Source organism: Panthera tigris, chromosome D1 (genome assembly GCF_018350195.1).
Source record: "Panthera tigris isolate Pti1 chromosome D1, P.tigris_Pti1_mat1.1, whole genome shotgun sequence".
In the NCBI taxonomy this organism is placed as follows: Eukaryota; Metazoa; Chordata; class Mammalia; order Carnivora; family Felidae; genus Panthera; species Panthera tigris.
The window spans coordinates 59,644,895-59,671,334 of NC_056669.1; the positions used below are offsets into that span (position 1 = coordinate 59,644,895).

The 26,440-nt window shown below is 36.7% G+C and overlaps 1 protein-coding gene across 1 annotated transcript in view; it reads left to right on the top strand.

The window, feature by feature from the left end:
• RRM1 (ribonucleotide reductase catalytic subunit M1) overlaps positions 1 to 26,440 on the top strand; it is a 36,835-nt gene that overhangs the window by 4,246 nt on the left and 6,149 nt on the right. The window contains exons 2-15 of the mRNA XM_007089363.3: positions 3,144 to 3,232; positions 5,955 to 6,132; positions 7,210 to 7,310; positions 9,286 to 9,345; positions 10,240 to 10,279; positions 11,685 to 11,847; positions 15,563 to 15,704; positions 17,038 to 17,121; positions 18,287 to 18,448; positions 19,055 to 19,134; positions 19,807 to 20,008; positions 22,208 to 22,357; positions 22,564 to 22,785; positions 25,119 to 25,195. Coding sequence (XP_007089425.2) covers positions 3,144 to 3,232; positions 5,955 to 6,132; positions 7,210 to 7,310; positions 9,286 to 9,345; positions 10,240 to 10,279; positions 11,685 to 11,847; positions 15,563 to 15,704; positions 17,038 to 17,121; positions 18,287 to 18,448; positions 19,055 to 19,134; positions 19,807 to 20,008; positions 22,208 to 22,357; positions 22,564 to 22,785; positions 25,119 to 25,195 — 1,750 coding nt within the window. The remainder of the gene's footprint in view (positions 1 to 3,143; positions 3,233 to 5,954; positions 6,133 to 7,209; positions 7,311 to 9,285; positions 9,346 to 10,239; positions 10,280 to 11,684; positions 11,848 to 15,562; positions 15,705 to 17,037; positions 17,122 to 18,286; positions 18,449 to 19,054; positions 19,135 to 19,806; positions 20,009 to 22,207; positions 22,358 to 22,563; positions 22,786 to 25,118; positions 25,196 to 26,440) is intronic.

The window sequence follows — 26,440 nt, forward strand, 5'->3', positions numbered from 1 at the left end:
TGTAAGTTTGAGTGCTTGGGGCAGGTCCCGTGGTATAAGCATTGATGTGGGTGTGGGAATGGGAGGCGCTATTGGAACTTAATGTTATTTTCACAGGGAACAGGTGAAAAAGTGATAGAGGGCCAAATTAAGGAAGATTTTGCTTGAGAGAAGAGGATAATGTAGGCAGTGAGAAGCAGGGATTAATGATGTGATGAAGTCAGCATCTGAGTTGCAAAGTTGACCAAGTGGAATGATAGGCTAGAAAATGGGCCTTTAGACTTCCCCTTCCAGGGTGAGTCGGTATAATTGCTGTTGTACTTTTTGTCAGTTTCCTGATTAACTTGGCAGCTGCAGAAATCTGTTTGCAAATATTGCTTTGTGATCATCTGTCTGCTTAGTTAGCCAGCTGGTAGAGCATTGAGGGCCTAGTCCCAGTGTGGGCCAGTAAATTAACTCTGTTGCAGGGTTAAACACTGCATATGTGAATCTGGCCAGAACAGGAGATCACAATGGTGGTCAGAAAGAGGGCTGTCATAGTGTTCAGATATTAGTGCAGAAGAAAAAATATCCTGTTTTATTGATCAAAGGTTAGTAGCGGTGTCTTAATTTTAATTTATTCTTCATCCAACATTTGAGAACTTACCTTGGGTCAGCCACTGAACTAAGTTTTAACATAAAGATGTGAATGAGAAGGCCAAGTGTAAACATATAAATAACACATTGCCCTTTAGTTACTAGTTAAAAAGGATTGGGGGTGGGGAACAGAGAAGATAAACCAAATGAATCAGTTTGGGGTACTAACATTTATTGAGTGCCTCTTTTGTATCATATACTGTGATCAGTGTTTTCCCAATAAGAGCAGCTTTTTAAAAAAAAATGAGATATAATAATTGTAATTATACCAAAGCTTTTAAGACAAAAGCTCTTTTTTACCTAATCTCATTTTGTTGTTATAGTAAACTGATGTAGTAAGAAGAGGTATAATAATTATCCTCATTCTGTAAATGAAGATCTGTAATGTCTGGTCATATTGTGTGGCTTGCCTAAGACAAGCTATTTAGTGATTGGATGTATTTACTATTCTTGACAGGAGTAAATAAATAAAGGTTGGATGAACTACTATTGAAGTTAAACTAAGAATAATAGGACTTTGTCTGGAAGGACAAAGAGGACTATATTCTGAATACAGAATCGTAAAAGGACTAACTAGATAAGGTCTACATGTATTTGCTTACCATATCCCAGAAATATGAAAACTAAGAGGTTGGAAAAAGCAAAACAAAAACTAAGAAGCTTCTGGAAGATTGTCTTGAATTACAAATAGAAGTATGTCTTTACATGGTATGAAGTACATTCAAAATCATGAGTATGTAAGACAAATTTATCATGAAGATGTTGGACAGGTTTTAAATCATTTAACATTTCCTAAATATTTGAGTACCTTGCTAGGCCTCGGTTCTTGGTCGGGGCACTGGACAGTGTATTGGTAAATAAAACTTGCAAAAATATTTTTTCCTTTTGGAAGTTATATTCTAGCAGATGAGTGGGGAGCTCACACGGTAAACAAATACATAAATAAAGTACATAGTAAGTCAGATGGTACTAAGTGCTGTAGAGAAAAATTAAGCAGAGAAGGAGGAGGGGGGTAAGAAGAGCAAGGCTGTGTTTGGAGCATTGCAGTTTATTTATTTATTTATTTTTGTTAAAAAAATTTTTTTTAGTTTATTTATTTTGAGAGAGAGCAAGCAGGAGTGGGGGAGAAGCAGGGAGAAGGAGCGAGAGAATCGTAAGCAGGCTCCACACTGACAGTGCAGAGCCTTACACGGGGCTTGAACTCACAAATCATGAGATCATGACCTGAGCTAAAAACCTAGAGTTGGCCGCTTAACTGACTGAGCCAGCCAGGTGCCCATGGGGTATTGCAGTTTAAAAACAGGGTGATCAGGGGCACCTGGGTGGCTCAGTCAGTTGGGTGTCTGACTTTGGCTCAGGTCACGATCTCACTGCTTGTGGGTTTGAGCCCCACGTCGGGCTCTGTGCTAACGGCTCAGGGCCTGGACCCTGCTTTGGATTCTGTGTCTCCGTCTCTCTCTGCCCCTCCCCTGCTCATGCTCTGTCTCTCTCTTAAAAATAAATAAATGTTAAAATAAAAATAGGGTGATCAGAGAAGCCTCACTGGGAAGATAGCATTGGCCAAATACCTAAAAGAGTATAGATAGCAAGGAGGCCAAGGTTGCCAGGGTTGAGTAAGTGAGGAAGGTGGGAAAGAAGAAGGTAAAGTTGGGGAAGGGCAGGGGCACACAGGATAGATTGTGTAGGATTCTATGGACTATAATGATTGTACTCATAATGATTTTGACTTTTATTCTGGAGGAGATTTGCGGGGGATAATGTCATGATTTTGACTTAAGTGTTGTTTTTTTTTTTTTAACGTTTATTTATTCATTTTTGAGAGAGAGAGAGCTCACAATCAGGTGAGGGGCAAAAAGAGGGAGAGAGAGAATCCAAAGCAAGCTCTGAGCTGCCATTGCAGAGGCCAGTGCAGAGCTGGAACTCACAAACCGAGAGATTATGACAGGAGCTGAAGTCAGACGCTTAATCGACTGAGCGACCCAGGCATCCCTGGACTTAAGCTTTTTGTTTTTTTGTTTGTTTATTTATGTATTTTGAGATAGAGAGAGAGAGAGAGAGAGAGAGAGCAAGGGGAAGGGCAGAGAGAGAGAATCCCAAGCAGGCTCCATACTGCCAGCGCAGAAGAGCCCGACATGGGACTTGATCCCATAAATACTGAGATCATGACCTGAGTTGAAACCAAGAGTTGATGCTCAACCGACTAAGCCACCCAGGCACCCCGACTTAAGTTTTAAAGAATAATTCTGACTGCTATCTGGGATGAAGGGAGAAGCATCATTTGGGAAGTTATTGCAAGAATCCAACTGATTTTTAATGTAAAGGAAGAAGGGAAGACTTTCAGTATAAAATCCCTACTTTTTGAAGACACAAAAAATTTTTTGATGAATCTGTTGGGGTCTGAACTTTTTATCTGTGAAATAGCATCTCATGTTCATCAATATTCAAAGTTCGTGTGTTAATTACCTTTGATTCTTTGACATCGCTATGTTATTAAGTGCTAACGTGAATTGCATGGTTTGATTCTTCAGATGGCCGCCAAGAGCGGGTTATGTTCGACAAAATTACGTCTCGAATCCAGAAGCTATGTTATGGACTTAATATGGATTTTGTTGACCCTGTAAGTAAATATGGTTTATATTTAAACCTTGTTTCATGTGATTCTTTTTACTAGTCTCTTCTCTCCTATCATTCACTTGATACATATTTTGGTTTGATATTTTGGTTATGGCGTTGGATATAAAATGTGAATTCATTGCTTAATGCTTATTTTCTAAAAAACAAAAACAAAACAAAACTTACTTTCTAAAATTGGGTCCTGTGAGTTCTTTTCAGAGAACTATGAAAAGAACTCACAGAACTCACTCTCTGGAAAGAACTCACAGGACCCAAATTTAGAAAGACTTCCTTGAGTAAATTGTTGTATTCATAAGTGGAAAAGCCTGTAGAAAAGCTTTTTTTGGAGTTATGGTCATTTGGATAGGAACTGGTTTGAAATTTGCTTTTTTGTTATCTATGTAGAAAGAATACATTTAAGTAATATAAAGTGGATTTCATGGACAACATTTAAATTAAGGAGAACTATTCATAAGCAAGTTTTTCTGTTTTTCTCATTTTTTGTAACTTAGCTACTCTAGACCCTTATCAACTCTTCTCTGGATTGCTGTCTGTAGTGGTCTCTAAAGTGTCCTTCTGGTCTTCCTCTAATCTTGCCCTCTTCAGATGCATTTTACACATAGCTTCCAAGATGATCTTTGAAATAGAATCTATAAGAACCCTTTTTCCAAACCCATTCATATTGCCCCAGCTTTATTTAGGTATTTTATCTGTACTGTTGTGGGGCTGGTGCTGGCCTCATAGCATTAATTACGTGATATGGAAATTCGTTATATGTCTCTGTCCTCCTCTAGAATCGAGGGTGGGCTGTGTCTTATTCTTGTGATATCTAACAGTGCTTGGCATATATGTAATTAGACACTTGATAAATATTGAATTGACCAAAATGTTCAAAAGAAAATAATTTTAAATAACCTTAGAATATGCATATTATAAATTCTTTTATATTTAACAATATAAATAATATTATAAATAAATAGGAATGTAAGTAAAATATACTTATATTTTACATTTGTTTTTATATTTAGGAATTCTAAATAATAACTAGAATAGTTGAATATTAGAGTTGGAATGAATCTGAGAGATCAAACTATTTCATCTTCCTGGTTTAGAGATAAGAAAATTCCAAAGACAGGGGAGTGAGATGTACCAGTGACTTGTTATTTTATCCTGAATTCTGATTACTTGCCATGTAGCACCAGAAGCTATTCAGAAGACTTCACTCCTCTTTTACTGAACATAACTTATATCTTGGATCTGAGAAGAAAGTGATCAGGAGCAACTTGGGCTTAGGTATAATATAAGTAGAATTGATTATAAACTAGTGATACACACACACACACACACACACACACACACATACACACACTTTTTTTGAAGGGGGCATGCTTTGGTTAACTGGGAAGTGCATTGATTTTCTGTTGGATTAAGGTGTCTTTTTTTTTTTTAAATTTTTTTTTTCAACGTTTTTTATTTATTTTTGGCACAGAGAGAGACAGAGCATGAACGGGGGAGGGGCAGAGAGAGAGGGAGACACAGAATCGGAAACAGGCTCCAGGCTCTGAGCCATCAGCCCAGAGCCTGACGCGGGGCTCGAACTCACGGACCGCGAGATCGTGACCTGGCTGAAGTCGGACGCTTAGCCGACTGCGCCACCCAGGCGCCCCTGGATTAAGGTGTCTTAAAGATTCAGTCAACACTTAGAATTTGTTTTTCTTTATTTTGTTTTTAATGTTTACTTATTTTTGAGAGAATGCGAGAGACAGTGCAAGCAGCGGAGGGGCAGACAGAGGGAGACACAGAATCTGAAGCGGGCTCCAGGCTCTGAGCTGTCAGCCCAGAGCCCGACGCGGGGCTCGAACTCACGAACCGTGAGATCAATGACCTGAGCCGAAGTCAAGACGCTTAACCGACTGAGCCACTCAGGCGCCCCTAGAATTTGTTTTTCTTAAAAATATATGGTAATAACTTGTGCACTGTGTGTTTTAAAAAGGGGAACCTCTTACAGTATGGTCTTGAAAACAGTGAAATACAGTGAGGTTGAATGGGATGTGGAGCAGAAGACTTAGTAACTGTGGGCAAGTCCCAGTATCCTGAGCCTTAGTTTCTCATGTAGAGTGGTGATGGTAATAATGTCCATCTCACATGGTGACTGAAATGTCAGAGAAGATTATGAAAATTGAGCTACTTTGTGGCTACTTGTGAAGTGCTAAAGAAAGGGTAGTCATTAAATTATTTGATGAGTCTGCCTCAACCCTAATTTATACCTTTATCTCCTTTAATTGGAATGATTGAAGTTTGATTCATTTGTTTTCTCATCCTTGTCCTTAGGTAGAATTGGGGTGAAATGGGTAAGTATATAGCTCAAACCCTGGTCACAGAGGGAGAATTTGAATGAAAGATGAGGAAATACTTATAAAATCACTGGTTTGTTTTTAGCTATTTTCCTGTGAGACTATTAATCTTTATAAAAGCTATACTTGGATTTTCTGTTTGTTTGGTGATACCTCTTCATAGCAAATGTAGTATGCATTGTCTGGTGGATCTATTGGTTTATGTGTTCTTATTACTAAGTTTCCCATAGTTTATTCTGAAAGATAATTTTTCAGGAAAGGTAGTTGTCTATTTTGTTTTGATAACAAATTTGATGGCTTTATTCATTGCTCTTTTAAGGAGGCTAGTGGTTCTTGGAGAAGCTCAAGTAATTCGTGGTTTTGTTTTTATAGGCTCAGATCACCATGAAAGTAATCCAGGGCTTATACAGTGGGGTCACCACTGTGGAACTAGATACTTTGGCTGCTGAAACAGCTGCGACCTTGACTACCAAGCACCCTGACTATGCCATCCTGGCAGCAAGGATTGCGGTCTCCAACTTGCACAAAGAAACAAAGAAAGTGTTCAGTGGTGAGTCTCCAGGAAAAAGTTAGACTTCTCAGAAAATTTATAAGGCTACTAAAATGAAACCTTAAATATCAAAAGTTACGTCTTACTTTAAAAGTGTGCGTGTTAGTGGCAGAGAAGAGACTGGAACTTCTGTTTCTCCATGCTGCTGACCTGCATGAGAAAGTCAGTGGATCCTTTTCTTCTCTCTCTCTCTCTCTCTCTCTCTCTCTCTCTCTTTTTTTTTTTTTTTTTTTTTATTAAAGCCCATCAGTGGTTGGTGGTGGTTTGGTTGGTAAAATGAGTAATATTTATTGGCAAGTTCTAGGTTGAACAAAATGTCTTTTGTCACCATTAGCAAGCATTTCATTCCATCACTCATTTTATAGCTCAGGGAATGTGGGCAAAAGAAGGTTAAATAATTTGTTCAGTGTGTAAAAAGTGATATATGAAGAGTCAGCTGGTAGACTGAGAGTACAAGTCTTTTGGCTCAATTGCAGATTATTATTATTTGGGGCTCAAATATCACCCTCTTCATTGGATTTATTGTATGTATATTAGTTTTCCCAAAATTGTTCTATAGATTCAAGATAATCCCAGTCAAAATGTCAGCATTATGTGTGCTTATATAAGTTTTATATGTAAATGCAGAGAGCCACACTGTGCTATCTGCTATGATGTCTTGAAGAACAAAGTGAGAGGGCTAACTGTTTATAGAAATGAAATGCTTGTGATGATAAATTATGAATTTAAAGTTGAGTTTCTATTCTGTTGGGATAAAAAACAATTGAGATAATAATTTCTGCTTTTCTGTATTTTCAACCAATAATTCTCAGTGGGGTTGGTCATCAGAATCACTGGGGAATCTTTTTCACATTACAAGAGCCTATGTTTACTCTAACTCTGGAAGATGTTTCCTTTACTGAGGTATTAATCTATATTTATTCAACATGTATACGTTTATTGAGCACTTTCTATGCTAGGCAGTCAGATAGGGTGGCATGAAAAAAAGGGTTGAAAACCCTTAGACTGTTATCTGAGGATTGAATTTGCTGTTAAGTGATTTTGATATTTATTTATTTATTAAAATTTGTTTTTTAGATGTGATGGAAGATCTCTACAACTACATAAATCCACATAATGGCAAACACTCTCCCATGGTGGCCAAGTCAACACTGGATATTGTTTTGGCCAATAAAGATGTATGTATAATGCTTTTCTGGTGAAAATTTTTTTATGGATTCCTTTTTTTTTTTTTTAAAGCAACAAGCATATTTTTAAAAATTTAAACATTATAAATAGTATAGGTAAAAAGTAATTCTTTCTCCTTCTCTGAATCCTGCTTTCTAGAGCAAGAATGTTTTATCATTTTTGACTATATTTTTTTAGAGCTGTTCTATAATGTATGTGTGTATGTGTGTGTGTGTACGTGTACATATATATTTTTCCTTTTAGTGGTAGTATACTATGCATACTGCTCTTGCTGATACTTTTTTCACTTTAAGTTTATCCTGGAGATAGTTTTATATCAACATTTATGAACTTACCCTACTCTTTCTAACAGCTGCATGGCTTTCCAGTTTATAGATTTATTATCATTGTACATATATGTAAGAATTGCTCTGGTGATGAATATTTGTTTTCCATTTCTTGCTGCAGCAAATATCCTTGTATGGTAGGTGCTTTGCTCATAGATGAGTATATCAGTAAGATAAATCCCTTCAGTGGAGTTGCTTAGCCAAAGAGTATGTGCATTCAAAAATTTAGTAGACATTGCCAGACTGACTCCCAGCATAAAATCTTTAGAGATCTTGCTCAGCAACTTAAAAGTTGTCCACTTGTGTTTTAATCCCTTTCTTAACTAGATCCCACAGGACAAAAAAGGGAAAGATGTGTAGGTCTAGCCAGCCCTTTTGTACATGGATTTATTTACCATGTTTTTACCTTTGGTAATAGAATGATTAGTCAACTGTCTCTCTAAATGTGTATCTGATGTTAAAGAGAGTGAGAGAAAACTGAGTTGTTGTGTGTTGTTCATATGTGTAATCTTGAAGACAGGTTAAAAACAAAAATAGGGGCACATGGGTGGCTCAGTTGGTTGTATCCATCTCTTGATTTCAGCTCGGGTCATGATCTCACAGTTGTTGGATCCAGCCCTGCCTTGGGCTCCACGCTGAGCATGGAGCCTGCTTAAGATGCTCTCTTCTCCCTTTGCTCCTCCCCACCTCATGCATGCTCTCTCTCTCAAAAACAAAACAAAACAAAACAAAACCCCAAAAATAACAGCAAAAACCTGTATTTATAAAATAAATACTGATAATCATGTATTTCAGTTCCCCATTACTTGGGCTAGGCACCTACCTGCCTTTGACAACAAAGATGCCCTTAAACATTTAAGAGTAAAGGAGGAGTGTCATATAGATTTTTCTAGTTCTTGGGCATGGATCATTATACAGAAAGCATTTCTGTTTTGTGTTTTGAAGAACAATAATAACTCCATTTTTCTTCTATCCAAAATGACTATTTGTACCTAGTTGCTTTTGTTTTCCTCTAAACAGCTTTATAGCAAAGAAAAACTCTGTAACAGTGACCAATTTTGCTATAAATCTCATTGTCATGACACTAGTTTATTTAAAACCTGCTAAAAGACCATAGATTTTGAAGAGCCTTAGAATTGATGTAATCCTACCCTCTGTCATTCTTTATTAAACTGTTATGTGCAGTTTAAAATGGGCTAATTTTGAAATAAAAATATGTAGTAGTAAATATGTGGTACTAATACCTTTAAATTAACAGGTAGTCTAAAAACATGTTTAAGGATGATAATGTCTCTTTTATGCTTATGTTCTTTCCTTCTTTAATTACAGATTAACTGTAAATATAATAGGGGAAGTTTGGAAAATCCCATTTATATTTTTACTTCTGTACAGCTTACATATACATGTTCTCTTTTAGTCTTTTAATATACATGTTTTAAACCTAATCAAGATACTCTATATACTGTTTTACTTTCCTAATGTTAGATATAAATTTCTAGTCTACAACAATACTTAGTGTTCTTCCTTTGTATCCTATGTCAGTTTTAGTTTCAGGGCTGAAAGAAATCAGATTTTGTGAAAATCTAATTATCTTAATTATGGTTTTTTGTTTGTTTGTTTGTTTTTTAACCTCTATTAGCGCCTGAATTCTGCCATTATCTATGACCGAGATTTCTCTTATAATTACTTTGGATTTAAGGTAAATAATGGGTTTTAAATAAGTGGGAATTCCTCATTAAATCAGCAAACACAGGTTTTTGTTTATGTTTTAATGATACAATTATAAAAACAATAAGTTTTGGGAGTTGGGATGGACCTGGGGGATTAGGTTAGGGTGGTGATGGTTGTTTGAATTCAGGAAAGATAGCTTAATCCATTTGCAGTTTTTGAATTTTACAGGTATTACTTGTGGATTACTTAAAGAGATATGTAGATACTTGGCTAGAATTATTCCGTATTATTCTATTTATGTAACAACTATTTATTGAATCCCTACCATGTACAAAGTGCATTTTCAGGTACTTTTGTGTTGATAAACAGTATTGTGCAATGATTGAGAACATGAATGTCAGGCCATCTGGGTTCAAATCTCTGCTCTCTTATTGAGCTGGTTAATTTTTTTTTTTTTTTTTTTTAAGCTGGTTACTTAATCTCTCTGTGCTTATTTCCTCACCTTTCGAATGGGGATAATGATAATAAAATTTCAACAATAAATTCTCTTGAGAATTAAATGACTCTGTGTATGTGTGTATTGCTTACATCAGTGCCTAGCTTTACAACAGCACTTTGTAAGTATTAACCATAATGATGATGATGACGGTGAATACCACGACTTCTGCATTTAACATTTTACACATTAATATAGAGCTGGCTTTTTCTAGAAGTTTTCATGTAGTCTTTTCCAAAACAGATGGCCAATTGATAATGTTCCAGACCGAAGCTAGTAAAAGTATATTCTTCTAAAAGCTATTCTTCTCATTTAAAATAATACAAAAACTGAGAATATTTCAATAGATTGCCTTATTGGGAAAGCTGTATTGTGTCTTTAAAAACTGTGCTCTGGAAGTTTTTTGGTTGCTTTGCTTTTTTCTAGACTCTGGAGCGGTCCTATTTGTTGAAGATCAATGGAAAAGGTGAGAAATGAACATGTTTGTTATATTTTCTGTTTATTATATTGAATATAGAGCTTTGAGCTATTAGCCTTAACATTTCTATTTGAGCACTAACATTTTTTTTTTTCAGTTTTTTAAAATTAATTAATTATTTTTTAATTTACATCTTAGTTAGCATATACTACAGCAATGATTTCAGGAGTAGATTCCTAATGCCCCTTACCTGTTTAGCTCATCCTTCCCTCCTGTAACCCCTCCAGCAACTCTTTGTTTGTTCTCTATATTTAAGAGTCTCTTATGTTTTGTCCCCCTCCCTGTTTTTATATTATTTTTGCTTCCCTTCCCTTATGTTCATCTGTTTTGTATCTTAAATTCCTCATATGAATGAAGTCATATGATATTTGTCTTTCTCTGATTAATTTTGCTTAGCATAATACCCTCTAGTTCCATCTACATAGTTGCAGATGGCAAGATTTCATCCGCCGTATGTATGTATGTGTGTGTGTATATATATACACACACACACATACACACACACACACATACACACCACATATTCTTTATCCATTCATCTGTTGATGGACATTTGGGCTGTTTCCATACTTTGGCTATTGTCAATAGCACTACTATAAACATTGGGATGCATGAGCGCCTTCGAAACAGCATACCTGTATCCCTTGGATAAATATCTAGTACTGCAATTGCTGGGTTGTAGGGTAGTTCTTATTTATTTATTTATTTTTTTTTTAATTTAAATTTTTTTTTTTTTTTTTTTAATTTACACCCAAATTAGTTAGCATACAGTGCAACAATGATTTCAGGAGTAGATTCCTTAGTGCTTCTTACCCATTTAGCCCATCCCCTCCCCCACACCCCCTCCAGTAACCCTCTGTTCTCCATATTTATGAGTCTCTTCTGGTTTTGTCACCCTCCCTGTTTTTATATTATTTTTGTTTCCCTTCCCTTATGTTCATCTGCTTTGTCTCTTAAAGTCCTCATATGAGTGAAGTCATATGATTTTTGTCTTTCGCTGACTAATTTCACTTAGCATAATACCCTCCAGTTCTATCCATGTAGTTGCAAATGGCAAGGTTTCATTCTTTTTGATTGTCGAGTAATACTCCATTGTGTGTGTGTGTGTGTGTGTGTGTGTGTGTGTGTGTGTGTTTGTGTGTATGTATATATACACTACATTTTCTTTATCCATTCATACATTGATGGACATTTGGGCTCTTTCCATACTTTGGCTATTGTTGATAGTGAGCACTAACATTTTTAACTTTAGATTTGGTTTATGATTAATTGTTGGTGCTTATTGGTATAAAGTTTTTTAAATTGTCTTTGGTGTTCCTGTTTTGACTCCAGTACATGTCTCAGCCTAGTTTTTCTGACATGTCCCATCATGTGACACTCCTTTTGTTTTTAGTGGCTGAAAGACCACAGCATATGTTGATGAGGGTATCTGTGGGGATTCATGAAGAAGATATTGATGCTGCTATTGAAACATATAATCTTCTTTCTGAGAAGTGGTTTACCCATGCCTCTCCCACTCTCTTCAATGCTGGTACCAACCGCCCACAGCTTTCTAGGTAAGTGTCCTGTATGTTTGCTTTTAATGTTCTGAAATGGTTTTGATTAGGGAAGTAAACCTTGACCTGAAGAAACAAGGCAGTTAATCACATACAAATTAATGCAAATGAGGGAACAAAGCTGTAGTGATTCACTGATAATATGATTTTTACATAGGAAATTCAAGAGCATCTACAGATAAATGATCAGAATTAAAAAGAGATTCTAACAAAGCATCTGGATATAAGTTCAGTATTAATTAATGAAGTTTCCTATTTTAGCCCTTAGAAGATTAACTTTTAACGTGTATCATTTATAATACTGGAAGGTACCTAGGACTAGATCTAATAAAAGATGTGTAAGACTTTTAAGGAGCTTTCTAAAACATAATTGAGGGACATTAAAACAATGGAGAGTGATTTTATATCATAAATGGATTTAATATTATAAAGATGTCAATTTTTCTCAATTTATGGATCCAGTCAAAATGTCAACATGCTGATTGCAAAATTTATTCAGAAGAGCAAAAGACTAAGAACAATTTAGTAGGCTTTTCAAAGATACCAGGTTCTAATCCCTGGAACCTGTAAATGTTGATTTATAAGGAAAAATGATCTTTGTAAATATGATTAACAAGGATCTTGACATGGGAGGTTGTCCTGAATTATCCAAGTGGGCCCTAAATCCGATCAGAAGTATCTTTATAAGAGAAAGGCTGAGGGGGATAAGATACATACAAAAGAGAGGAGGCAATGTGAAGATAAAGGCAGAAATTGGAGTGATGTGGCTATAAGCAAAGGGGCTACCAGAAGCTGAAAGAGGCAGCGAATATTTCCCCTAGAGCCTCTGGAGGGAGTGTTCTTGATTCTGGCCCAGTGAAACTTCTGTTAAACTTCAGGCCTCCAGAACTGTTTCAACCCAGCAAGTTGGTGGTAATTTTTTAGGGCAGCCACGGGAAACTAACATAAATAGCAATAGCAGGTTTTGAAGAAAAAGCCCTACCAGATTTCAAGACTACTCTAATGCTATGGCAATTAAGACAGTGTGGTATTTACCCTGAGATAAGCAAACCACAGGAATATAACAGAGAGCCCAGAAAGAGATTCAGGCTTATAAGGGAACTTGATGTATAATTGAGGTGTTACTGCATTTCACTGGGGGAAACGGTGCTAGGGAAATTGGTTATCCTATGGGGGAAAATTAGATTTCCCGTTTTCATTCCATATACAGAAATATGTTAAAAAAAAAATCTAAATGTGAAAGTAAAATCTTTTAGAACATTAGAGAAAATAGATAAATATTTTTCTTCCTACTTTTTACTATGAGTTTCAAATATTCAGAAAAGTTTGAAGGAAGGACAGTAAATGTCTATATACTCACCTCTGCCTAGATAAAAAAACTATTACCATTTTATCATATGTATATGTATGTATTTTTTATCTTTAAAATTTTTTAAAATTTTTTGATTTTTTTGAAAGTAAGTTGTAGACATCATGACTCTTAATACTTCATCATGCATCTTAATGGGAGATTATATGTGATCTCAGAATGATGAAAGATTTCTTAAAGTAAGTGTACTAGATAAAACATCATAAAGGAAAAATTGACTACATTAAAATTAAAAACTAATGTGAACCAAAAACAAAATGGAAAAACAAGTTTCAGCCTGACAGAAGATATTGGCAGTGTATGTTAACTACCAAGGGATTACAAGAAAAAGACGGGCTCCTGGGTGACTCTGTCAGTTAGGTGTCTGACTCTTGATTTCAGCTCAGGTCATGATCATATTTGGTTAGTTTGAGGCCTGCATCAGGCTCTGTGCTGACAGTGTGGAGTCTGCTTGGGATTCTCCGTCTCCCCTTCTCCCTGCCCTTCCCATGCTCATGTGTTCACTTGCTCTCTCTCTCTCTCCCTCAAAAATAAATAAGCATTTAAAAAATTTAAAAATCAAAAAATATTTAACGTCTATTTTTAAGAGAGAAACAGACAGATTGAGAGTGGGGGAGGGGCAGAGAGAGGGAAACACAGAAACTGAAGCAGGCTCCAGGCTCTGAGCTGTCAGCACAGAGCCTGACGCAGGGCTCGAACCCATGAACCGTGAGATCATGACCTGAGCTAAAGTTGGACGCTTAACTGACTGAGTCACCCAGGTACCCCAAACATTAAAAAAATTTTTAAAAAGTTGGGGAAGCACCTGGGCAGCTCAGTCAATTAAGCGTTCGACTTTGGCTCAGGTTAAGATCTCATGGTTTGTGGGTTCGAGCCCTATTTCAGGCTCTGTGCTGATAGCTCAGAGCCTTGAGCCTGCTTCGGATTCTGTGTCTCCTTCTCACTGCCCCTCCCCTGCTCACACTCTGTCTCTCCTATCTCTGCAAAAATAAATAAACATTAAAAAGAAAAAAAAATAAGAAAAAGACCTAAAACTAAATAGAAACATGGGCAAAGGATAAAATAATTCACAGAAGAAACTTGACTGGCCAGTAAACATGTGAGGTGATAAATAAACTTTGCTAGTAATTAGGAAAACAAAAGTTAACATAAGATATTTCATGCCTATCAGACTGATAAAAATTAAAAGGCTGGTAATACCAAGTGTTGGTAAGAATGTAGAACATAGGGAACTCTCATACATTGCTAAGTGAGTATACTTACCCATCCACTTTGGACAATCTTGAGTATAGTGGAACATAATGCGTATCTTTTGACCTAGCATTTCCTGTTGTGGGTTTATTTTCTACAAAAATCCTTACACCTAAGCCCCAGGAGATATGTTCAAGAATTTCCACAGCAACATTGTGTAGAATAGCAAACAAATTGGAAAATCCAAATGCCCATCTACAGGCAAATGGACAAATGTATTGGCATAGCCATACAGTGGAACAACTTATAGCAAAGAAAGTAAACTAACTAGTGACATGTACCAGTAGGAATGAGCAATATTGAGTTAAAGCAAGTTGCAGAAGGATAAATGAAATTTAAAAATGTAGAATGTATATAAATGTTTTTAGAAGGTAGAAATGCATGGAAATGGTATGGGATTGCAATTAGACTATATATGTAGTGTCGGTTTTCTTGATGTAGGTGATAAGTACAAAGTATATGTCATATTATTCTCTGTATCTTTTTGAATGTTGTCATATTTAATGGAAAAAGTCAATGGATAGAATTCATTTGAGTGGATGTATATTCAAGATAGTGAAGGGATCCTTGGTAGAGTAAGTAAAGTTCCTGAGGTAGGGAGCAGGATGAGATCCAAAGCACAAGTTGGAGGGGTTGTCTTCCAAAAGACTAAAGCAGCTAACTTTTGGAGGACCTGTCAAAGAATTGACCATTGGATAGATGTTTTTTTATTTCATAAATTTTTCTTGGCTTACTAATAGGTTGGAAAGACCTATTATTGATCTATGCTTAGGAATTTGCAGGAGAAAATGTGTTAAGGCACATCTGCAGTCTGATAAACATGTGAGTTAATATTTTTGACTTTATTATAAGACTTCCTTCTAGGCTTAACATCTGGGATAGGCAGCAAGATATTTTTAAAATAATAGGATGTGTTGATATGTCTTGTGTCATATCCAGTAAAAGTTTTTTTAATTTTTTTTCTAAAATAACTAGGAATTTTGTAAACTTCAAATCTTATTTGCCCAACTTACTGTTTTGGGGGTGTATAGTCAGTGTTGTTTCTCTGCTTTGTTTCATTTCCTTGCTGAGTTGTGACTTTTTTTTCCCCTGTAGTTGCTTCCTTCTGAGTATGAAAGATGATAGTATTGAAGGCATTTATGACACTCTAAAGCAGTGTGCATTGATTTCCAAGTCTGCTGGTGGAATTGGTGTCGCTGTGAGTTGTATTCGAGCTACTGGCAGCTACATTGCTGGGGTAAGCTTCTGTTTGTTTTATGACTAAAAGATTGTAGGATAAAAAGATAAGCAGCCAGGCTTATCGTTGAGAGGGCATACGCTGGAGCTTGGGAGACCTGGGTCTCTGTTAAGTGCTAACTGGCTGTGTGACTTGGAGGGAGTCATTTCACTATTTCTAGCTTCTGGTTTAGATTAGATGATCTGTCGGATTTTTTTGGCTCAGATTTTGGAATTTGGATTTGATGCGATAATAATAGCATCATAATAAATGATAATTTATTGATTGCTTATTATATGCTAAATTTGTTACAAAAGTTTGAGTTACTCATTTAATCCTTGCTACAAGCCATAGGATATGGGTACCATTAGAGACACATGGTAGGAACTTTACTCTTTGCAATAACTTTGTGATTAAAGACAATATCATCTTTACAAGTGAGGAATCTGAGGCTTAGAAAATTAAATTACTTCCAGAGATCAGTCACTTAATATGTAGTAGAGCCAGGATTCATGTTTTACAAGTTGGCTCTTTATGATGTAAATTTAGCCCTTTGCTAGTTCATTATTCATTGGGAGTCAAGATGAAGATATTGGATAAGAAAGACCTGGATATAAATCCTATCTCCTCTACTTAGTAGTAATGCAGCCTAGCATAAGTTATTTTACATCTCTGGGTTTGTTTCCTCACCTGTAATGTGAAGAAAATATCTGACCCTACAGAAGAAAGTTAGGGAGTCCAGAAGGAAACTATTCTATTACATAGTGTTTTGGAGCACTTAACACACAATAATAGGATGAGCCATTGCTCACTTATCTTTCTAGTCTGTTTAAAGGCTTACCTTAGAGTTAGAAGGATTATTTTTGATGAGGTATCTTTTAGGAGTCTTTGTGTTTTCTTATCTTCATTCTAGAATCCATTTATTGTTGAGAATCTCCATATATCTTTATTGTCTTCATTTATCCACTATGTATAATTCTTACTGTAAGTTGCCTTTTGGGAAAAAGACACTGTAGTTGTGTTTTTATTCTACTCAAAGTATATCTTTATATAATGACCATTATAAGGTATGGAGGTTAAGTTCAGCTACCCTGGTTTCAGATTCTTTTGACTTGTAATTGTAAATTAGAGATGCAACAAGAACATTAAAACAACAATTAGGGGAAAACAATATTTTGTTTATTTTATATTGGGTATTCTGTTTATAAAGGGAGAGATGGAAAGCAGATAAAACTTTATTTAGACTGGGAGAGCTCTTGTAACATATTCACTGTTGAGCCATTTTGTTCTTTTCCATGCTTACTTAGTCCCACTTTTCTCCTCCAGATGCCTTTATTCTCGGTCTCTCTTTCAGACTAATGGCAATTCCAATGGCCTTGTGCCAATGCTGAGAGTATATAACAACACAGCTCGATATGTGGATCAAGGTGGAAACAAGGTATGCTCTGTTACTTGAAGTCTTGGAAATTAGGACTAAAAATCTTTAACCATGAATGCTTAAAATAAGGTGATTTAGTGTGTATATTTGTAATTACTTTGCTTTTTTTTTTACTTTCAAAATCAGTTGAGGTATAATTTACTTCAAAAATGCACACACTTTAAGTGTACAGTTTGATGCGTTTTGACAAACGTGTATACTTATGTAATCACTATACCAATCAAGATATAGAACATTTCCATTACTCCAAAATGTTTCCTCAAGCACCTTTGATTAATCACCCCATCACTCCCACCCATACATACTTTACCTTTGGCTCCAGGCAGCAAATGATCTAGTCAGCTTTGTATTATTTTTATTTTATTTTTTAAGTGGGCTCCACGCTCAGTGTGAGGCTTGAACTCATGACCCTGAGATCAAGAGTAGCATGCTCTACTGAGTGAGCCAGCCAGGTGCCCCCAGTCAGCTTTTTTTATATGACAGTTTATTGGCAAAGAATTTCTAAAATTGTAACTTATATTGATACCTAATCTTGCAAAGGAGTTGTAATAGTCTTGTAGGGGCTTTTTTGTTGTTTTTGTTGTTTAACAAAAACAAAACTCTGCCTGTTTCACAGAGGGAGAAGTAGAATTGAGAGAATTGGATTGTTTGCCCAGTGTTATCAGCAGGATAGTTTGCCACTTGAGGCTGCCTCTTACATATATGTAGACACACTAATCACCTGGTAGTTGATGAATTTCCTTTGATGGACTTTAAAAACAATCTGTGGAGATCTTGATATAAGACATCACTTTTTTGATCTTTGGTAAGAGCACAATTTATAATTGTCAGAATTAAAGTGATTTTCTTTGGGGTTTGCATACGTGTCATATAATGTAAAGTAGCTGGATGACAACTGAAGGAAGCTCCGTCTGTAGTTCACTGTGTCACTCTGGACAAGTTATTTCATCTTTCTTGTTCTTTCATATCAATTGCTCTTTTTCACTCCTAGAATTATAAGAAAAATACTAGTACTTATATTTATAGTACTTTTACTTGTATTATGTCATTTAATTCCTTACTTGTAATGAAGATCAAAGGAGGTATTATAAAAGTGCCTTGGAAAATATGAAGTTTCTTTGTTTCATTATGATTTTGAAAAGAATGATGATGTATTTGCCTTTAGCGACCTGGGGCATTTGCTATTTATCTGGAGCCTTGGCATTTAGACATTTTTGAGTTTCTTGATTTAAAGAAGAACACAGGAAAGGAAGAACAGCGTGCCAGAGACCTTTTCTTTGCCCTTTGGATTCCGGATCTCTTCATGAAACGAGTGGAGACTAATCAGGTGAGAAATAGGTACCTGTTGGTAAGAACAACTTTATTCATATCAGTTTTCTTTTTTGTCATCTTAAATCATGCTTAGGAAGAGCCCACCTGCATGTTATGCTATGGAAGAATTTTAAGCAAGTTAAGAGATGCCATTCCTACCTTCTTGGATTTTTGTTTTCTTTAAAAAAAATTTTTTTTAATGTTTATTTTTGAAGGAGAGAGAGGGTGTGAGTAGGGGAAGGGTAGAGGAGGGGCAGAGAGAAAGGGAGCCACAGAATCTGAAGCAGACACCAGGCTCTGAGCTGTCAGTACAGAGCCTGATGTAGGACTCAAATTCACGAGCTGTGAGATCATGACCTGAGCCGAAGTCGGCTTTAACCGACTGAGCCACCCAGGCACCCCTTGGATTTTTATTTTCTAAAGTAGATGCTATCGGACCTAAATGCTTAAAAGATCATGTATAAACAGGTAGAATTAGATGTTTGAGCCCGAGTCCAAAATGATCATTTCTGTAGCAGATTTCCAAGAGAGTCTATAGAAGTCACCCTGTCCCTTTCAGTGTTCCTAATGGACTATGTGTGGTTGGTTATTTAAAGTTTCGTATGGGTTCTTCCCTTTGTAGGACTGGTCTTTGATGTGTCCAAATGAATGTCCTGGTCTGGATGAGGTTTGGGGAGAGGAATTTGAGAAGCTGTATGAAAGGTATGGGAAAAATATGAAAGTAATCATTTTTAACCGTATGTTTCTTTTATTTGGGGAATCCAAGTGTCAAAATACCATCAATCATTAGCCAGTTTCTAGGAATCCCAGAAGCATCCAGTAGAGAATGTGATTAATAATATATTTTGGTCAGATTTGCTATCTGAATCTTCACCAAAATTGAGTTTCTATCTTCTTTCTTAAAACTTTGGGAGTTATAAAGAGGTTTTTAACTGATCCTTATAAAAATTAAGACAGAGAGTATTATTTTTGTCAGTACATTTGACAAAAAAAGAAAAAAAAGTTATGCTTTATATCGCACCCAGGAATCAAGAACAGTTAGGACACATGTCAAGAGTTTATTAAATAATAGTACAATAGTAGGAGATTTGACCACTTGAGGTGTTATTCCTTTTCCTTATGAAGGGTTTTGTTGATTTAGTGGAATTGGGGCATATTCTGCTATTCAAATAGGTCCAGAGCTGTCTGATTTTCCTCTGTGGCTTTAGTTACAGTAAAATAAAGATCATATTCCTTCCCCCCACCCCCACCCTTTTAGCAAAACATAGTAAACAATTTAAGAGTTTTTGTAATTTTATATTTTAGTGTCTTCAAGTTGTCTGCAATAAAGATTTTCTTAGGGAATATTAAAATAATATTAGCTTTGCCTTTCAGTTATGAGAAACAGGGTCGTGTCCGCAAAGTTGTAAAAGCTCAGCAGCTTTGGTATGCCATCATTGAGTCTCAGACAGAGACAGGTACCCCGTACATGCTCTACAAAGATTCCTGTAATCGGAAGAGCAACCAGCAGAACCTGGGAACGATCAAATGCAGCAACCTGTGCACAGAAATAGTAGAGTATACCAGCAAAGATGAGGTAGGTAGAAAAACTTCTGCCCAGGGTACTGAGAGAAGAATCTTAGGCAGTTATTGTTTGTGCATCCCTCACTTGATTTCACTTGAGGTGGGGGAAGGGAGTTTTTGTAGTTTGTTGTAAATAGAAGGGCACCAAAGTAGAGATTGTAAGGGAACAGGTGTGATCTGTGCCCTCAAATATCTTACAGTCTAGGCCATGTAGAAAAGATTTAATCACCTTTTTATTACACACGCATTGTTGTAATAATCTTTACTCAGTGTTCAGTCATGTTGGTTTAGGACAAACACAAAAATGTGTCAGGACGTTCATTCAGTTTAAAGTATATAATAAGCAGGTGGAGAGTCTTTTCAGTGAATGGTGAGACAAAATTCTAATCTCGGATCTTTAAGGCAATTCACAGAAGAGGTAAGGATAGAAATGGGACATAGATTTGGTTTCTTAAAAAAGAAGTTTATGGACAGGCTTTCCATTTGGGAAGAATAGCCTGTCAGATCAGAGACAGGAATAGGTTTTATGCAGCGTGTATCAAACAAGTTTGTTCTGATGGAACAAATACATTATGGTTTGGTATGTGGAGAGATGGCTATAGCTGAGGGAGGGAAGGTAGTAGGTGAAAGCTGGCATGTCGCAGAGGTAGGAAGCCCTTGTAGGTTCCTGGAAGGAAAATAGCATCAAAATGCTAGGATGAGAAGGATGGTTCTTGTTTCTGGTGATAGAGTGTTTTGGTGTGAGAAGAGGTTGGAGGTGAGCCTAAGGAGATTGTTGTAGTGGTTGAAAGACAGGCTGCTTGGATGTTGGATATAAACTATGGAAAGGAGGAGGAAGCCTCCTTCCCTAGCCCCTGGCAACTTCTACTAATCTGTTTCCTACCTCTGGATTTGCCTCTTGTGGGTGTTCCATACAAACAGAATCATATAATATGGTGGCCTATTGTGTCAGGCCTATGTCACTTAGCATGTTTTCAAGGCTTATCTGTGTTGTAGTATGTATCAATACTTCATTCATTTTCATTCATAATCCTTATAATGCCCCATGAGGTCATGCACAACTGGGGATGCCCATCTCATCTACTGTTACTTTCCCTCCTTGCTCACTGTGCTCCAGCCCTACTAATTTCCTTGCTGTTCCCAAACATATCAAGCACACTCCTTCCTCAGGACTTTTGCTGTGTACTTTATTTTGAATATTAAAATGCTCTTCCCCCCCACCCCCCAGATAGCTACATGGCTTGCTATCTAACCTTTTCAGTTTGTTCATATGTCCTATTCTCAGTGATGTCTTCCTTGACAACCGTATTTAAAAATGGCATCCTTCTGTCCTTATTCCTAGAACTCTTTTGTCTTTTCCTCCCTTATTTTGCTCCCTAGCATTTATCAGACTCAATTACTGGATTATGTGATTTGAGTTATACTTTATAAATGGGTACTTAGGCAACTTGTGTAGAATTGAGTAGATATGAAGGGCATGAGGGAGTCTAGGTGAGAGGAGTTGAGAGTTTGGGTTAGGATAGTCCTAATCAAAGTGGAAAAGAAAATATTCATTTAACATTATTTAGCATTTATTATATGCGAGATGTGGTACCAGAACTAAAAATATAAGGGTAAATAAGATACGATTCTTTCCTGGAGAAGCCTATCACCTAGTGTAGTGTAGTGGAAAATCACCTGAAGAGCTTTTTCAGAATTCACAAACTTGGATCTCCTGTTGTTAAAGGCTTATCAGAATCTCAATTAGAGTAAGGTAGGAATGTGTAATTTGGAAAAGCGTTCTATAGTGATGGAAGTGTTCTGTATCTGGTGGCTGTTGAGCTCATGATATATGATCATTGCAACTGAGAAACTGAATTTTTTATTTTATTGAAATAGCTACATGTGGCTAGTGGCTGGTATATTAGACAGCATACATCTCCTGACTGAGACGAATATACATAAAAAATTATAGCACAATGGGATGTATGTCTGGTCATAGAGCCATGGAGTATGGAACACAGATTCTCTCTCCTTATTTCACTGGTGCGTGTTATAACTCACATGTGAATAGGTATTGGGATTTAGAAATGAACGATGAAGAGGGAGAAGATAAAGATAAAAATTTTATAATTTAATATCATAGAACATTAGAGGCTTACATGTTGCTATCGTTGACATGGGGAAGAAATAAAAATTGTGTGATTCTTGACCCCTTTTCTTTGCCTTCCAGGTTGCAGTCTGTAACTTGGCTTCCCTAGCCCTGAATATGTATGTCACGTCAGAACACACATATGACTTTAAGAAGTTGGCTGAAGTTACAAAAGTCATTGTCCGAAACTTGAATAAAATTATTGATATTAATTACTACCCTGTCCCAGAGGTATGAATAGATTTTTTGCTTATTGGTAATTATTGAAATCCAAGTTGGAGGGAGTGTATCACGGTCTGCCAGTCATTATTTAAATGGCTGTCAGTGGAATGGTGTGAGAAAATGGAGATAAAAAGAGAGAGGGTATCATTTGGTGCAGAATGTTGCCTTTTCTATTCAGTAATGTCTCTTTCTTCTCTAAATCTGTTGGCACAAAGGCATGCTTATCAAATAAACGCCATCGCCCCATTGGAATCGGGGTACAAGGTCTGGCAGATGCTTTTATTCTGATGAGGTATCCTTTTGAGAGTCCAGAAGCCCAGTTACTAAACAAGCAAATCTTTGAAACTATTTATTATGGAGCCTTGGAAGCCAGCTGTGACCTGGCCAAGGAGCATGGCCCATATGAAACCTATGAGGGCTCTCCAGTCAGCAAAGGAGTAAGTATATGGATGAAATTTCTTTTTGCTTATAAGTTCCTGTAGTAGGCTGAATGGTTGCCCTCAAAAAGATATGTTTGCATCTTATTGCTGGAACCTGTGAATGTTATCTTTTTGGTTTAAAAAAGTCTTTGCAGGGATGCCTGGATGGCTCAGTCGGTTAAGCGTCCGACTTAGGCTCAGGTCGTGATCTCACGGTCCGTGGGTTTGAGCCCCGCATCGGCCTCTGTGCTGACGGCTCAGAGCCTGGAGCCTGTTTCGGATTCTGTGTCTCCCTCTCTCTCTGACCCTCCCCTGTTCATGCTCTGTCTCTCTCTGTCTCAAAAATAAATAAACGTTAAAAAAAAATTAAAAAAAATAAAAATAAAAAAGTCTTTGCAGATATAATTAAGGATTTTGAAATAAGATTATCCTGGATTTTCCAGCTGGGTCCTAAACTAGTGACAGTATCCTTATAGGAGACAGAGGGGAGGAGGAGGCAACATGACGATGGAGGCAGAGACCAGAGTAATGCATCCACAACCCAAGAATGCTGATAGTCACTAGAAGCTGCAAGAGGCAAAGGACAGAATCTGCTCTAGAGCCTCCGGAGGGAGTGTGGCCCTCCCAACATGTTCATTTTGGGCTTCTGGATTCCCGAGCTAGGAGAGAATAAATTTTTGTTATTTTAAGCCACCAATTTATGGTAATTTGTTATACCAGCCATAGGAAGCTAATATGGTACTTTTGTTCTCTAGAGTTAAAAAGATACTCTTTTTTTTTTTAAGATTTAATTTTTAAGTAATTTCTGCACTCAACATGGGGCTCAAATTTATAACCCCGAGATCAAGAATCGCATGCTCCACCAACTGAGCCAGCCAGACTCCCTTTATCGTAGGCAAAGTTCTTTTATTTATTTATTTTTTTTTTTTTTAAGATTTTTATTTTAAGAAATCTCTATACCCAACGGGGCTTGAACTTACAAACCCGAGATCAGTAGTCCCACGCTCTATCAACTAAGCCAACCAGACGCCTCACCCCTTTGTTTATTTAAATTTTTTTTGACATTCATTTATTTTAAAAGAGAGACAGAGCATGAGCAGGGGAGGAACAGAGAGAGGGAGACACAGAATCCGAGGCAGACTCCAAGCTCTGAGCTGTCAGCACAGAGCTGATGTGGGGCTCAAAGTCATGAGCCATGAGATCATGACCTCAGCCGAAGTTGGACGCTCAACCGACTGAGCCACCCAGGCACCCCTCCCTTTTATTTTAATGTTTTATTTAGAACTAGTCATTGGTAAAAGTGATCTAAGAAGAATGCTAACTGTATTAGTTTTCTTTCGCTAAATATAGTACATTAAAACAACATATGTTATCATCGTTTCCTTGAGTCAGGGTTCCAAGCTTGCCTTAGTTTGGGTCTCACAAGGCTATAATCAAGGTGTTGGTAGAGGCTGGAGTCTCATCTGAAGCTCAGAGTCCTCTTCTAAGCTCACCTGGTTGTTGGCAGAATTCATTTTTTTTGTTGCTGTAGAACTCATGACATCTTGCTTCTTCAAAGCTAGTGAGAGAGAGTGTCTCATTTCAAGAATACCCGAGTCCAATTGCTCTTTTGAGGGCTTTTATCTGATAAGTCGGGTCTACCCAGGATAATTTCTCTTTTGTTTATCTCAAAATTAACTGATTGGTGACCTTAATTACATCTGCAGAGACTTTTCACCTTTGCCATAATCATGTAAGTGACATCCATCATATTCCCAGGTCTTGCCCACATTTGGGAGGAGGACATTGTACATGGGCTGTGCACCAGGGGGTGAGAACCTGGGAACAATTTTGCTGTCCACACTGCCTTTATTATTGGTAGAATGATTTTCTTCAGTGTAAAATAAAATGTTATGTTATTTTTAGTCTTGATGTTCCTGCTGATTTTGGGGAAGTCTGATATGCAGTGATTTGAAAATAGATGTCTAGTAGCTAAGCAAATAGATCAAGGGGCAGATCAAAGCAATTAAGAAAGATGAAAATAGAGTAACACTTTACTATACAAAGAGAATGCATCTCAGCAATATACTTGTGTTAATGTTAGGATTTCCTGGTTTGTAGATATGATATGGGTTCTAGATATGATAAGGGGAAGAGGTAAGCCTTAACCAGTTTTTTTTAACATTCTTTTAATCAGTTAGACTGCTTTGGAAATTTGGCCAGGGGAATCTCTGGACTTTGAATTCCTCACACAGTTCCATTAGAAGACATTTGTTGGGATGTAGGGCATGGCAGTTAGTCATTCGGTTTTTGTCATGGTTTTAAATTGTTGTAGGGTGGTTTGTCATAAATTTGCATTGTTTATTCCCTAGATCCTTCAGTATGATATGTGGAATGTTATTCCCACAGACCTATGGGACTGGAAACTTCTCAAGGAAAAGATTGCAAAGTAAGTAAGGAGATGTAAGGTAGCTTTAAAGTAAGGAGGGTTTAACCCTCATTGCGGCTTTCAGAAGTTAGGTATGTTTTACTAACTTCTGAAACTTATTTTTCTCTTTTAAATGGGGCTTACATGACCTATTTACAGAACTGTTTTTGTAAAAATACTTTGTAAGATAATATATGAATAGTAACCTGCAAATTGCTTGGTACACTGAAAACATTTTAACAAATGGTAGGTATTATTAGCTCATCTTGTTTTAGGGGCTTAACTATCAGGATTAAGCAATTCTTTTTCTCATTAAACCTTCATATTTTCCATTGTGCTTGCTTTTTAAATGTTTTTCACTTTTATTTTTTGCTTAACCACCTTGGTGATTTGTCAAAATGGCTTTTGCTGAATTGATTGTGATAGGAATAAGTTAGGGATTTTGGAGAGGTTTTGGAGGGTAATGTGTTAAACTGTGTGAAAGAAAAACTGTGAAACTTGAGGTTTTTTAAGGCCTTTCAATCTAAGAAACATAAAAGATTTAAGGGCAGGTAGAATGTTTTGCTTAGTGAATAATAAACAAGTTGTTTTCATTTTCTTCATGAGTCTGTCATCTGTGGGTTAATGCATATGCAAAGTGTTTAATGTTTACAGAAGGAAGTAATAGGTTTAAAATACTCTTTAAAAATATCTGTTCACCTTAAAATTGTTTTATTACTCAAATAATACATATTAGAAAATCTAGGAAAATATATGTGTGAAAGGGAGTAAAATGAAAAGTATCCCAGTACCACCTCCCCCAAAAACCTGTTTGTATCTTCTTGTCTCTCATCTTTCAGATTTTCTTTTGAACATGTGTGCATGTGTACATTTACATGCAAATTCAACTTTTACAAATATGAAGCTATAGTTTATTTTTTGTGTTTTTTTTGTCAAAATGCTATAGATATTTTTCTATACACAACTTTTTAAATTTTCAAAATTAATACATGAATAATAAAATTCAAATACAGAAATAAAATGGAAAGTAAAAGCCCTTCCTTTTTTTATTTTTAAATGTTTATTTTTGAGAGAGAGCACGCAAGCAGGGGAGGGGCAGAGAGATGGGGACAGAGGATCCAAAGCAGGCTCTGTGCTGACAGCAGCAAGCCGATGTGGGGCTCGAACTCACGAATCATGAGATCATGACCTGAGCTGGAGTCAGGCCCAACCGACTGAGCCACCCAGGTGCCCCAACAGCCCTTCTTTTTATACTTCTGCCAACCA